Raw genomic sequence first — 14,281 nt, forward strand, 5'->3', positions numbered from 1 at the left:
AGCTGACATCAGTCATGGTTATGCAGAATCAAGAGCAAAATATGGATTAAAACGTAAAACAAAATTATGAGAAACTAAGTGCACTGTTCTTGAAAACAACATCTAGAAACATCTGCACAAAACAAAATTAAAATTAATGCACTTATAAATGTTGAGAGAGAGAGAGTTCAATGAAAAGTGACAGGAGGAATGTCTCAAGAGAAGAAAGAGTATGAAATAATTGCCCCTACTAGTAAAGTGTAGACTTGAAGCTGGTACAGCCAGTAAAAAAACAACTGATGTCAAAATTCCTGGTTCAATTTTTAAGGGCATAAGATCCTCAAGGAACACAACTAAAAAAACAAAACCTATCTCTATCAAAGAAGTGGAAACTAAGTGAGATGAAAATACAGAGTTAAACGAGGACGGCAGGTTCCAAAGCATCAAGTAATAAAGACACCCATTCTTCAACTTCAAGCTCCTGGAAAGACACCCAATCACTGTCTTAGACTAAGCACTAAAAATGTTAAAGCAAGATGAGAGATAAAAAGATGATAAAGGAAAAGAGGAGGTAATGAATTAAACACTCCCAAAAAGTTGCAGCCCACATGTTCCATGATAAATTGGAGGGTTCCTAGAAAAACGTGTGAGCACATGTCACATACAAGTTATATTTTAGGAAATTAAACTTATCAAAAATAAATTAATAAATAAAAAAGAAACACTTGTTTTGATCTAAAATCGGAAGGTAAAGCTGAAAGAAAAGTTTGGAAACACTTGATGTAATCTTGATGCAAACATAACCATCTAGAGAAGTATCTGCACAAAATAAGCAATTGCTGAGTGAGACTGGCAGAAGCTGAAAAGGATATGGAGATAAAAGAGCAAACAAAACAGCTGTATCGGTAATGGAGCTGGTAGAAGGTAAAAATAAACCTCAAACAAAATCCCAACAAGCTTCATTAGAGTAGTTGATAGACTCCTGAAAGCACACATAATTGAACTCAGACTCTAGCTATATAGCAATTATAGATTATATAAGACAGACAAAAAGGAATTAACAGAAACTTAATCACCAATGCATTTTATCAAAAGCATCATTTATACAGATCTTATTGCTCCAAGTCTGTGACCCTGAAAACCAAAGCTTAGAACATGCACCCTAAATCTTCCTAATGCCAGAATAAGAAAATTATAACTAGAATCAAAACTGTAGACTAGGCAATGCATTAAACCTCCCAAGGTAATCCCAGTCTTACATGTTAGTTGAAAATGGCCTGATCCTGGAAAAACATCCAAAACAAAAGGGCAGCGAAAAATCATTGATCAAAATGAGAATCAAAGTTAGTGGTGCTTGGTGCATTACTCTTGAGAACTGATCAGCTGTAGAGTATCAACAAAGAGTGAAAACAAAATGAAGCTGCCCAAGCAAAGCCAAGTTAATTTTGAACATGTCCACCCAAACATTCCTCACAGAAAAGACCAAAACATACAGCACAGACTATTTTCCATTCAAAAACAAAAAGGGTCTTGGAAGACAAAAACAAACAGCATCTATTTCAAACCCTACCTCCATTAAAGAAGTAGAAACTGTGTATAGTACAAATAAAGAGACTGCAGGTTCCAAAGCATCACGTAATAAAGACCATTGTTCAAATTCATACTCCTGGAAAAACACATGGTCAGTATCTTAGACTAAACACTCAAAATGTTAAAGGAAGAGATATACGTAGAAAAAGGAAAAGAGTAGGAAATGAGTTGAACACTCCAAAAAAATTGCAGTCCACATATGTTCATTTGATGAATTTGGAGGGATCCTAGAAGAAAAAAAAAAGCACAAGCAAAGGTCACACAAGTTATAAATTTTAAGATTTAAGAAATGTATGCTTTGATTAAAAACCGGAAGCCAAATCAGAAGGCAAAGTTAGAAAGGCCAACGAAAAATCATTGATCAAAATGAGAAATCAAAGTTAAAGATGCTTGGTGCATCACTGTTGAGAACTGATCAATACAGAGCATATGCACAGAATCAAAATAAATTGAAGTTTCCCAGTAAATGCCAAGTTAATTCCCAGCATACCTGCACAAACACTCCTAACAGCACAGAACAAAACATATAGCACATACTATTTCCCATTCAAAAACAAAAAGAGTCAAGGGAGCCACAAAAAAACAGCATCTAACTAAAAGCCTACTTATGATAAAGTAAAAACTGGGTAAAATACAAAGAGACTGTCAGTTCCAAAGCACCATGTAGGACAAATCGTTGTTCAAATTCAGGCTTCTAAAAAGACACAAAGTCAGTATCTTAGACTAAGCACTCAAAATGTTAAAGCAAGGCAGAGATACAAGCAGAAAAAGGAATTTAACACTGCCAAAAATTGCCGTCCATGTATGTTCCTTGATGAATTGGAGGGTTCCTAGAAAAAAAATGAAAGCAAAGGTCACACACAAGTTATAATTAGGAAATTATACTTGTTGACTAGAATGAAATGGAGAGTTTAAGAAACATTTTTTTATCTAAAATCAGAAGCCAAAGTTAAGAAACACTAGGTGTAATCTTGATGAAAATGTAACCATCTAGAGAAGAATCTGCACAAAATAAGCTATTGGTGAGAGAGAGACAGAGCTGTCAGAAGTTTAAAACGATATGGAGATAAAAGAGCAAACAACAGCTGTATTGGTGAAGTTTGATGGTAGAAGGTAACAATAAAACACCAGACAAAAGCCCAACAAAACTCAACAAGCTTCCCCAGAGAAGTTGATATACTCCTGAAAGCACACACAATTTAACTCATACTCTAGCTGTTTAACAATTATAGATTGTATAACACATAAAAAAGAATTAAGAGAACTTTATCTCCAATGCAAGTATCATAAGCATCCTTTACACAGATCTTATTGCTCCAAGTCCGTGACCCTGAAAACCAAAGCTTGGAATAAGCATAATAGGGCGTCCTATTGACACATAAATATAAACAAGCATGGAAATTGAAGAGTAGGCGATGGATCAAACCTCCCAAGGTAATCCTAATCTTACATGTTAGTTGAAAACCATCAGATCATGGGAAAAACATACAAAACAAAAGGCCAATGAAAAATTATTGATCAAAATGAGAAATCAAAGTTAAAGTTAAAGATGCTTGGTGAATTACTGTTGAGAACTGATCAGCTACAGAGCATACGCACAAAGTCAAAATAAAATGAAGCTGCCCAAGAAAAGCCAAGTTAATTCCCATCATGCTAACCCAAACTCTCCTAACAACACATAACCAAACATACAGCACATGCTATTTTCCATTCACAAACAAAAATGGTCCTGGGAGCCACAAAAAAACAGCAATCAACTAAGACCCTACCTCCAATAAAGAAGTAGAAACTGGGTAAAATACAAACAAAGAGACTGCCGGTTCCAAAGCATCAATTAAGACAGGCCGTTGTTCGAATTCATACTTCTGTAAACATACAAAGTCAGTATCTTAGACTAAGCACTCGAAATGTTCGGAGCAAGGCAGATACATGCAGAAAAAGGAAAAGAGTAGGAAATGAATTTAACACTCCCGAAAAATTGCTGTCCACATGTTCCTTGATGAATTGGAGGATTCCTAGAAAACAAGCGCAAGCAAAGGTCACACACAAGTTTTAAATTAGGAAATTAAACATGTTGACTAGAATGAAAAAGAAAACTTAAGAAACCCTTGTTTTGATCTAAAATCAGAAGCCAAATCAGAAGGAAAAGTTAGGAAACACTTGATGTAATCTTTGATAACATAACCATCTAGAGAAGAATCTGCACAAAATAAGCTATTGGTGAGAGAGAGAGAGAGTTGTTAGAAGTTGAAAAGGATATAGCTATAAAAGAGCAAACAAAAAAGCTGTATTGGTGAATTTAGTAATGGAGTTGGTAGAAGGTTGTATAAACCACTGCTAAAAGCTCAAGAACCTTCCTCGGAGAAGTTGATAAGACTCCTGAAAGCACATACAATTGAGCTCAGACTCTAGTTGTTTAACAGTTATAGATTATATAAGACGGACAAAAATAAATTAAGAGAAACTTAAACTCCAATACAAGTATTAAAAGAATCCTTTACACAGATCTTATTGCTCCAAGTCAGTGGACCCTGAAAACCAAAGCTTAGAATAAGCATCCTAGGGCGTCCTATTGACACACATAAATATAACAAGCAATGAAATTGATGAAAACATAACCATAAAAAAAGCTATTGGATAGAGAGAGAGTGTTGTCAGGAAGTTGAGAACTGATCAGCTACAGAGCATTATTCAAAATGAGAAATCAAAGTTAAAGATGCTTGGTGCATTACTGTTGAGAACTGATCAGCTACAGAGCACCTGCACAGAGTCAAAATGAAGCTGCCCAAGGAATGCCAAGTTAATTCCCATCAACACTCCTAACACCACAGAACCAAACATACAGCATATACTATTTTCCATTAAAAAACAAGAAGGGTCCTGGGAGCACAAAAAAACAGCATCTAACTAAAACCCTACCTCCAATAAAGTAGTAGATACTAGGTAAAATACAAACAAAGAGACCGCCGGTTCCAAAGTATCACGTAGGACAGAATGTTGTTCGAATTCATACTTCTGGAAAGACACAAAGTCAGCATCTTAGACTAAGCACTCAAAATGTTAAAGCAGGTAAGAAAATAAAAGAGTAGGTAATGAATTAACACTCCCAAAAAATTGCAGACCACATATGTTCCACGATGAATTGGGAGGGTTCCTATAAAAAAAGCACAATCAAAGGTCACACACAAGTTATAAATTAGGAACTTAAACTTGTTGACTAGAATGAAAAGGAGAAGTTAAGAAACCCTGTTTTGATAAATACAAATCGGAAGCCAAAAGAAGGCAAGGTTAGGAAACACTTGGTGTAATCTTGATGAAAACATAACCATCTATTGAAGTATCTGCACAAAATAAGCTATTGGTGAGAGAGAGAATTTTCAGAAGATGAAAATAATATGGCAATAAAAGAGCAAACAAAACAGCTGCATTGGTGAAGTTAGTAATGGTGTTGGTAGAAGGTGACAATAAACCACTCTGCTAAGAGCCCAGCAAAACTCAACAAGCTTCCTCGGAGAAGTTGATAAGACTCCTGAAAGCACACACAATTGAACTCAGACCCTAGCTATTTAACAATTATAGATTATATATGATGGACAAAAAGTAATTAAGAGAAACTTGATCCCCCGAGCAAGTATCGAAAGCATCCTATACACAGATCTTATTGCTCCAAGTCCTTGACCCTGAAATCCAAAGCTTAGAATAAGCACCCTGGTCTGTCCTATTTCCACGTGGAAAAATATTACAAACATCGAAATTGAAGAGCAGGCAACGCATCAAACCTCCCTCCCAATGTAATTCCAGTCAAACCTCCCTCTCAAAATCAAAAAATTAGGAATTAAAGTTAAAGATGTTCGGTCCATTACTGTTGTGAACTGATTAGCTAAAGAACATCAGCACAGAGTGAAAAAAAACCGAAGCAGCCAAAGCAATGCCAAGTTAAATCCAAACATGCCCGCCCAAACATTCTTTAGAGCGCTGGAAAAGCAGAGACGATATTTTTAATAGAGAAACTAGCCACAAACAAACAGCATCTAAAGTCAAGTGCTGAGGAATAAGAATTGTTGACTGCATTAGGGGTTATTGTGACCAGCTGCAAGGGCTATGATCAGCACAGGTGAGCAGAGTACTTTCGCAAAGACAGGTTAAAGTAAGTCAGAATAGCGCAAACTGAGGACAGAGTGAAGAAACCAAACCAGCCAGACTAGAATTTCTCACATAACCAGCACCCGAGCACTGTCATAAGTAAGGTCCAAAAAAACTGCCGTGAATGAGAATAGGAAAATATTCATAAATAGACACCTTGATTAGCCTCATAACAGAATTAATTCACTGTTAATCAAGCATTCTCTCTTAAACATGAAATGGAGACCCGAAACAATACCGCAAGGCAGAACTAGAACAATTGCGGGAAGCATGAAATCCAGGGTAAGGACAGAATTTTTATCCCGCAACTCCTTGTCGAAACTGTTATCCAGATCTCTATCTGCAAAACTCATTGCATGATATACTCTCCAAATCATATATACATATCAAATCAATTTCAATCCGTAAAGTAACAGAATCCATAAGCCATAACAAGAATTAAAGGCAATTACAACCACAGAAGAGAATCCAAACTCACGATCTAAAAATATTCGATAGCAATTTGAAGATCGAGAAACCCTAATTACGTAGATCACGAGAACGAATCATAATTTATCGATCGTAGAAAGGAGAAAGAAACGAAGAAGAGGAGAAGGTTACCCCCAAACCCTGAAACAGAAAGAACTGGGATGGAGAGACTCGCTCGATACCTAGGCTTAGCAGACAAGGAACGTGAGGGTAAGGGCCTCTATTTATAAGTAAAAACTTGGAGATTAATGGACTGGATTAATTTTTTATTTTCCAGATCTACGATCAATATTTATTCTTATGTTAAAGACGATTAAGTTGACCGCCCACTTGCTTTGGTTTTTTTGGGTAGTCCACCGACAAACTTTCAAGGTTTGAGAATTCAAACGCGCTCCGAACCTATAAAGAAATGCTATTTGAGAACAAAAATGTTCTAGATGCACACGTTATTGAAAATAATCTATGGATTATATCGCCACGTCACCATCTATCTGTCAACATACATATTTTTTACGCGTTCAGGGTTGTGGTGCCGTGTAGGCATTTTAAAATTATTTTTTTTGTTTTAAAATATATTAAAATAATTGTTTAAAAATTTATTTATATCAATGTATTAAATTCATCATAAAATATTAAAAAATATTTATTTAATATTTATTTATATTAAATACACTCAAACACAAAAATAAATAGTCTTTTAACTTGGACTCTCAGCCCATTACTTCCAAGAGTATCTAAATTTCTTATATTATTTTACTGTTTATATAATTAGTTAAGTACTGTAATATATATTTTTAATTATTTTATAGTAAATTCAAATCTTAACCTAGTCAGTTAACGCGGTGGAAATCTATGGGTTCAAAGGTTGGGTGTGAACCTATTTTATAAATTGTGACATATAGCATATTATCCATTAGCTTGGCTTGTTATGCACGCATGGGATAAGCGCTAGCCTTGCTCTTTGTTTGATTTTTTTTTTTTTTTTTGCCTTTTTGTTTGCTTTCTTTACACTCTTGAAAAAAAACTTTGTTTCACTTGCTTTTTTATTTTAACATGATTCTTAGATAATATTATAATTTTTTTATTTGAATTTTAATATTTTTTTAATTATTATATATTTGATCTAAAAATAATAATACTAATAAAAAAATATTTATGAAAATTTGATTGAAATTGGGTGTTTATTATTAAAATATTACATAGATTTGGAACATTGTTTTGTCACATTTATGATTTTTTTAACTTTCAGTCACATAAAATATGAACATACTATTTTAATATTATTTTTAACTCGTTTTAACATTTATAAAAAAATTGATAGAAACAATATTTTTAATTAAAAATATTGTGTTGGCTAAGATAAACAAGAGGTACATTAATATAAAAAGCTATCTTTTCAGGATTAATGATAATACAAAAAAATTTCCTAAGACTCGAGAATGTTTTTTACATTTACAAAAATTTTGGTCTTTTTGCAGTATAACATGGACATATGAACTAGTTTATATCAATTTCTAAAGGACTAGTGGACTATAATAAGAATTGAGAATTAAAAAAAATGTGAGATTACAACCAAAAATAGGCTAGACTAGGTTACTTTTTAATTTGGGTTTCAAATTAAATCACGTGCAGTTATCTTAACGTGATTTTGTTGACTTAACATTTCAAATTAAATTATATGGAGTTGTCTTAATGTAACCTTGTTAACTTAACGAATTCAAGTAAAAAAGATCAAAGGAAAAAAAACAAAATAAGTCTCGTTGCCCCAAGCCACACTCTTGACCCGAGTCATGAATTTCACTAGGTTCAATTAATTGTTTTCTTTTGTTATATGATAGAAATATATGAAAACCTTTTCAAAAGCAATCAAATATTAAATGCTAAAATTTAAAAAAAATTAATAAAAACTCAACATTGAATGATGAAATTTTAAAAATTTAAATATTGAAAAAAACGCATAGACGCACGGTTTTGAATGGCCTAACGTGAGTAGGCCTTTTAAGAAAAAAAAAAACACATTGTGCATTGGCCAGGTAGCCCTAACATGCCAAGGCCAGTTCATTTTCTTTCTTTTTTTTTGTCATCCACTCTTTTTCTAAAAAACAATAAACAAGTGACTAGGCGCTAAAACAAATTCCGGCCACCATAATTGTGGCTGGAAAATTAAGGAAGAGATTTTATAGGCCTTGAATCCTATTTTTCAAGATATCTTCACCTAAAAACACTTTACCCTTCTTAAGTCATATAATAACCTTAAAACACCTAAAAACAACTAAATATAAAATCTAAACCAAACTCAATTTATTTTTTTAGGGATATTTAAAGGAAAAAACTATCACCATCAAATTATTCTTATCGAATGAAACCCGTTGACATCAAGAATAACGAGTTTAGTCATTGAAAAATAGTCTAAACAATGATTTCCTCTCTCTTCATCATTTTCAAGCAACTTTCTCTCTCATTTCTCACAATTATGGACTGAAAAATAAATCAAATAAAATTTTAGACCAAAAAAAAATTGTTGAGAATTTAAGATTGAGCTTTTTTTTCTTCGAGTTTTGTACTTTAGTCATTTGTCGTTTAATTTGTTATTTTCTATTTCTTCACTCATTTTTTGACAACTCTCACTCTCTTCTCTCCAACTCAAAGTTTTAAATGCAAAGAAAATAAAGTCTTAGACCAAAATGTAAAAACCTACGAGGATTAACACTAAGAAAAATTGAGAAAAAACTTTAGGAACAAAAAAAGCTAAAAACACGCCTCAATTATAATATTAGGAAAAAGGATGAGAATTTGTTTCAAAGTCATTTTAGTCTTCGTAGTTATGTTAAATCAATAAAAATGAATTTAATTTTGCCAAATTGAACACAAATTTAATGCTAGAACCTTTTTTCAACATTGTAAGAAACCCTTGTAAAGTCAACCGAAACCTTTTATGGCCTCAAATTAGCTAAAGACTAGTTAAAAAAAAAAATCAACCTGAATAAAAAAATTTTCTGAGCCTAGATCTACTTTCTTAGGTAAGATAAAAGCCAAATAATACCCTAAATGAACTCTTTTTATCGAATGAAACCTTTTGACATAAAGATTGATTTTTTTTATGATTGTAATCGAGTCAACTAATACTTTTTCTCTTCTTTGTCATATCTTGACAACCCTCACTCTCCTCTCTACGACTTAAGGTTTTAAATATAAAAGAAAATGAAGTGTTAGACTAAAATGTAAAAACCTCACTAAACAAGGATTAAAATTGAGAAAAATTAAAAAAAACAAATTGAGGAATCAAAAACTCTAAGAACACGCCTTAACTATAATATTAAAAAAAGAATGAGAATTTGTTTCAAAGTCAATTTTGGTTTTCATAGTTTTAATTATGTTCAATCAAGAAAAATGAGTTTAAAATTGTCAAAGTGAGCATCAATTTAATGTCGAAACTTTTTTCAGCATTGCGAGAAACCCATGTAAAGTCAACCGAAACCATTTATGGCTTTAAATTAGCTAAAAATTGGTTAAAAAACAAAAAATCAACCCGAATGAAAAAACTTTTCGAACCTAAACCTACCTTTTCAAGCAAGGTGAAAGCCAAATAACACTCTAAATTAATGACTTCCATGAAATGAGATTTATTAACACTAAAATCAATATTTTTTCGGTGCGGTGAGGAATAGTTTATTGCCTGCACCTTAAAGGTTTTTGTTAATGCGTATTATTTTACGTGGCAATGTAATTTTTATGGAAATAATTAAGAAAAGTAGACACATATGTATACGAGCCATATGATGAATTTAAGAAAGTCCCTACGAGAGAACAAGATTTTATAGCCCAACGCACAAAATGGTAAGTCTAGAATAACGAGGCTCAATAAAGTCCAGCTTAGAAAATTTGAGGGTCTTTAATGAACTCCATAAATAAAGGGTCAAACGATTCAGAGTTTGTTTAGTATTGTGATTATTATTGTGGTTATAGTTTAAAATAAACAATTTGATAAAAAAATACTTTTTGTGAGATTTGTTTTTAATTTTGACGTGTTTAGTTAAAATTGTGGTTGAAATTATGATTGAAAAAATAATAATTAATATGTTTGGTTAATATGCTTTTTGTATGAAATTTAATTTTGTAAGAGGTTTGATTGGAAGTTAAGTTTTAGCCTTTTAATCCAAAAGAATGGAAGTAGGATTATCAACATGATGAGCTTAGATTTTGTTTAGTATGAATTTTATACATTTATTTAACTTATTTTATAAATTCTTAACTCATAACAAGTCATAAATATATTTGATTACTTGAATTGAATAAAAAATTTCCAAAAAAAATCTGAACTTATGAATTCTAATTCATATTAGTTTTTATTTAAAAAATTATTTTGAGATATTTTTACTAAACATATTTCTTAACTTAAAATCATTTTGATTTATTTTTATCATAAATTACTTATGAAAACAATTTTTAAGTTAAGACTCGGTCAAAAGTGATTTTTATCCTCTCAAATTACATTTCAGTGCTCAATTCTTCTTCTTCTTCTTCTTCTATATATATATATATATATATATAAAGGTTGCTTTCAAGGAAGATACAGTATATTCCAGAGGCTTTCTGTTGAGGTGAGTTTGAAATATCGTCTTTTATTTAGTGATTAAGCAAGCAAAGCAGTTAAGCTTGATGCACACCTTAAATATTTATTTGAGATTGCTTTCCAGATTGAGTAGATTAAAACATAACATTTCAGACGCATTCTCAAAAGAACCCTTCATCTCTTCAGAAAACACAAGAACAGTTAATGGTCACCAACAATTCAGCAAATCATGTGAAAGGGAATAATCTTATGATTTTTTGACACATTAAAATCTGATACTCGAGTCAAAAAAGGTGATCGCATCTGCCTTCGCACAATAGATCAAAGTACTCTCTCTATGAACTTTTGATGCATTTAAATGTCAGGTTTATTTTCATTTCCCAATCTCTCCTGTGACGACATCCTGGTACTCATTAATGGCGATGCTAGATGACTTCCTTAACGAAGCAACTGTGGTATAATTCACGGTTACTCTGGCAAATCCTTCTTCTGTACCAAACTCGTCCTTCAATGAAAATGCACAAGCACCTCTAGCCAATGACGAAGAAAAATCTGCTTCCCCCCTCCCGCGGACAGGGTTGGTAGGCAAAATCCACCACTATCTATTCTACTGGCATTTCCAACCTAAGATGAATGATTCATGATCAAAAGAACCTCCAAATGAAAAACAAAAATCACCAAAAATAAATTCCTTGTACTCTCACCCAAAAATAATACAGTATCTGACGCTGAAATACATTGACATAAATGACCCAGCTACAAGAACATGTACAAACAAGGCAGATAAGAGGAGACGCAAGCAATCATTTCCAATCTCAACGTTTGGAAAATTGTGGGGCCTTGCGAGCTTTCTTGAGACCAACCTTCTTCCTCTCAACTATTCTCGAATCTCTGGTTAGAAGCCCTTCCCTTTTCAAAGGGATTCTGTGGTTCTGACTCACCTTTAGCAATGCACGAGCAACGCCAAGGGAGATTGCCTGAGCCTGACCAGAGAGGCCACCTCCATGAGCCTTGACAAACACATCGTAGCTGCTCTCGTACCCCAGAGTTACCAGTGGAACTTTCACATACTGAAGCCACAATGGATTACCTTGGAGATATTCCTTTACAGAAATAGAAAGCCCATAAAAAAAATGTATAAAACGCAGGGGGGGAAACGTGGCAAAAAAGTGGCATAATCACATCAATACTCAGAGAACTCAAAAGACCAGATTATTGCATTATAAGTACATGCGGTAGGGCTGCAATGTGTGTAAACTGCCATCCTCATTTGTGACTTTGGAACTTTGGTATCTACTGTATCACTTAGAATTGGGAAGAAAACATGATAATTGAGCCGCCCCTCATTGAAAAGCATGTATTCGTTCGAAAGGTCTACTACTTTGATTGAACACACAAGTCCTAGATTTGCAGGCACCAAGGTGCATGTTTTTACTATTGAGAGCACTTGTACATCCAAAAAAAAAGTATTGCAACTTCCGTCAGCCCGCTTCAAGGGACCAAAACTACATCATTGGCGAAGGCTACTCTCAAGCAAAACGAAAACTAAATCACGGAAAGGTATAGCCTTTCCTTTTCCATTCAAAAACCTATAGCCAAAAAGAGGACTAGGAGTTGATCTTTTGAGAAATAGGCACGCAGTATGGTAACAATGAGCATGGAACACTCATTCTTCCATCGAAAAAATTAAGAAGGCAAGCACAAAATCCAGTCATTGCTCATAAAACAGCTTGTGCCATGTAATTTTTCCACATAACAAGTACTTTTCAGATAACAAATATGGAAATTTTAAGATAAAATCCGCAAAACCCATTTCAGTGTGGCTGCAATCACTTAGGAAGCATATAATAAAATGAGAATATCAAGAATAATCAACCACCCAAAAAACCACAGTTCCCATAAAGGTGAAAGAAAATTGAAAGAAAATGTAAGAAAAGATGGAGAATTGGCATTTACCTTTGCGTCGCGATAATTGATTATAACTTTGCCAGTGCCTTCTTGAAGAACGACACGAGCAATGGCGCATTTTCGGCGACCAGTGCCATGAATAGGTTGAGCTGCGAAACCACCAGGGAGTCTCGATTTCACTAATTTCTTGAGGTCCGTGGTAGTTGTTTCGGGAGAGGCAACGGTGGCGGTGACACGGAGAGTAAAGGGCTGTTTGTTGTTGTTGGAGTAGGGGGAGAGTGAGAGAGAGAGAGATTTGGACCGAGAAAATGAAAGGGTGTTTGGTTTTTGGGAAATTTGAGAGGAAAATGAGAGTGAAGAGAGGGATGATGCAAGAGAGGAGATTGAGATTGACATCTTTTCGGTTTCAAGGCAAACGGAAAAGATTAGTGCTTTTATTTTAGTAGACTTTGAGATTGAGAGGGGAAAGAAAGGAAAGATGGAAAGTACGTTGAGCGGAGTGGAGCTGGGGAAGGAAGGGGATAATGTTTCCTCAATTGACGATAATGCCCATAGTTCCACGATGAAGGATTTTGTAATAAAAAAAACCAGATGATGTCGTGGCGTTAAAACAACCATTACATCAAAAAACTTAAGTTGTCTGTATATAATTTTATAATATATTATTAGATAAAATTTTAATATAAAATTTTTTAATATATTTTTTTAAATAAAAATTATTTAGGTTTAAAATTTACTAGCTTTGATACCCGCATGATGCCGCGGGTCATTTTTTTTACATAAAAAATATTAAAAAAAATAAAAATTTAAAAATCTTGGATTTTTCTGTAAAGTTATACCTAAAAATTTTAGGTTTGGCTACAACGCCTGACCTAAGAGTAATATTTATAATATTAAAATATAATTAAACTTGTATGACCCAAGGTTAAGTGAGCTTGGCTGTAATACCGGACCCAAGAATACTGAATGTGGATCTGGCTATAAGGTTGTGTCATAAAAGTGTGACAATTAAATAGATTAATTTAAAAAAATCAAAAAACAAAAATTAACAGGAAGAAAAAAACTAATGAAGAAAAGAAAAAAATATATAAATTAACTGGGTTAACCCGTCAAACCTGAGATTTATGTCATGAAAGTCTGATAACTAAATAAAAAAAAATTTAATATTAACAAACTAAAAAAAATTAATTAAAAAGAAAAAAAATAAAGGCATTAACCTTTTCACCATGGACCGCATACAATATTAAAAGATGAAATCTGAAGAACAAAACTAATGAGGAAAAAGAAAAACAATCTAAATCAACTGGGTTAACCCGTCAAATCTGAGATCCATGTCATGAAAATCTGATAATTAAACAGAAAAAAATCAATATTAAGAAACTAAATTAGAAGAACAATTACAAAAGATAAAAAAAAAAGAAACTAAATGCATCATCTTTTTCACTGTGAACTGCAGTGTGCAGTCCACAATAAAAGGCTTAAAAAAAAAAGAAAAAAAAAAACAAAACAAAGGCATACGCCACGAATTTTTTTTCTTGCATAAAAAATATCAAAAAAAGCTAAGATCTATCAGTGTTATGTCTTTTTGCAAAAATATACTCAAGAGCCTTTGGTCTAGCT

At 33.1% G+C, this 14,281-nt stretch overlaps 1 protein-coding gene across 1 annotated transcript; it reads right to left on the bottom strand.

Moving 5' to 3' along the window:
* Positions 1 to 11,427: 11,427 nt before the first annotated feature.
* Positions 11,428 to 13,207, bottom strand: LOC133690819 (small ribosomal subunit protein uS9c-like). Its single transcript, XM_062111086.1, has 2 exons — positions 12,710 to 13,207; positions 11,428 to 11,856 (listed from the first exon to the last, which is right to left on the bottom strand). The coding sequence occupies exons 1-2, from the start codon at positions 13,055 to 13,057 to the stop codon at positions 11,569 to 11,571; spliced, it is 636 nt and encodes a 211-aa protein (XP_061967070.1). The 5' UTR covers positions 13,058 to 13,207; the 3' UTR covers positions 11,428 to 11,568.
* Between the last annotated feature and the right edge of the window lie 1,074 nt (positions 13,208 to 14,281).

The sequence above is a fragment of the Populus nigra genome, chromosome 4 (genome assembly GCF_951802175.1).
Source record: "Populus nigra chromosome 4, ddPopNigr1.1, whole genome shotgun sequence".
Classification (NCBI taxonomy): domain Eukaryota; kingdom Viridiplantae; phylum Streptophyta; class Magnoliopsida; order Malpighiales; family Salicaceae; genus Populus; species Populus nigra.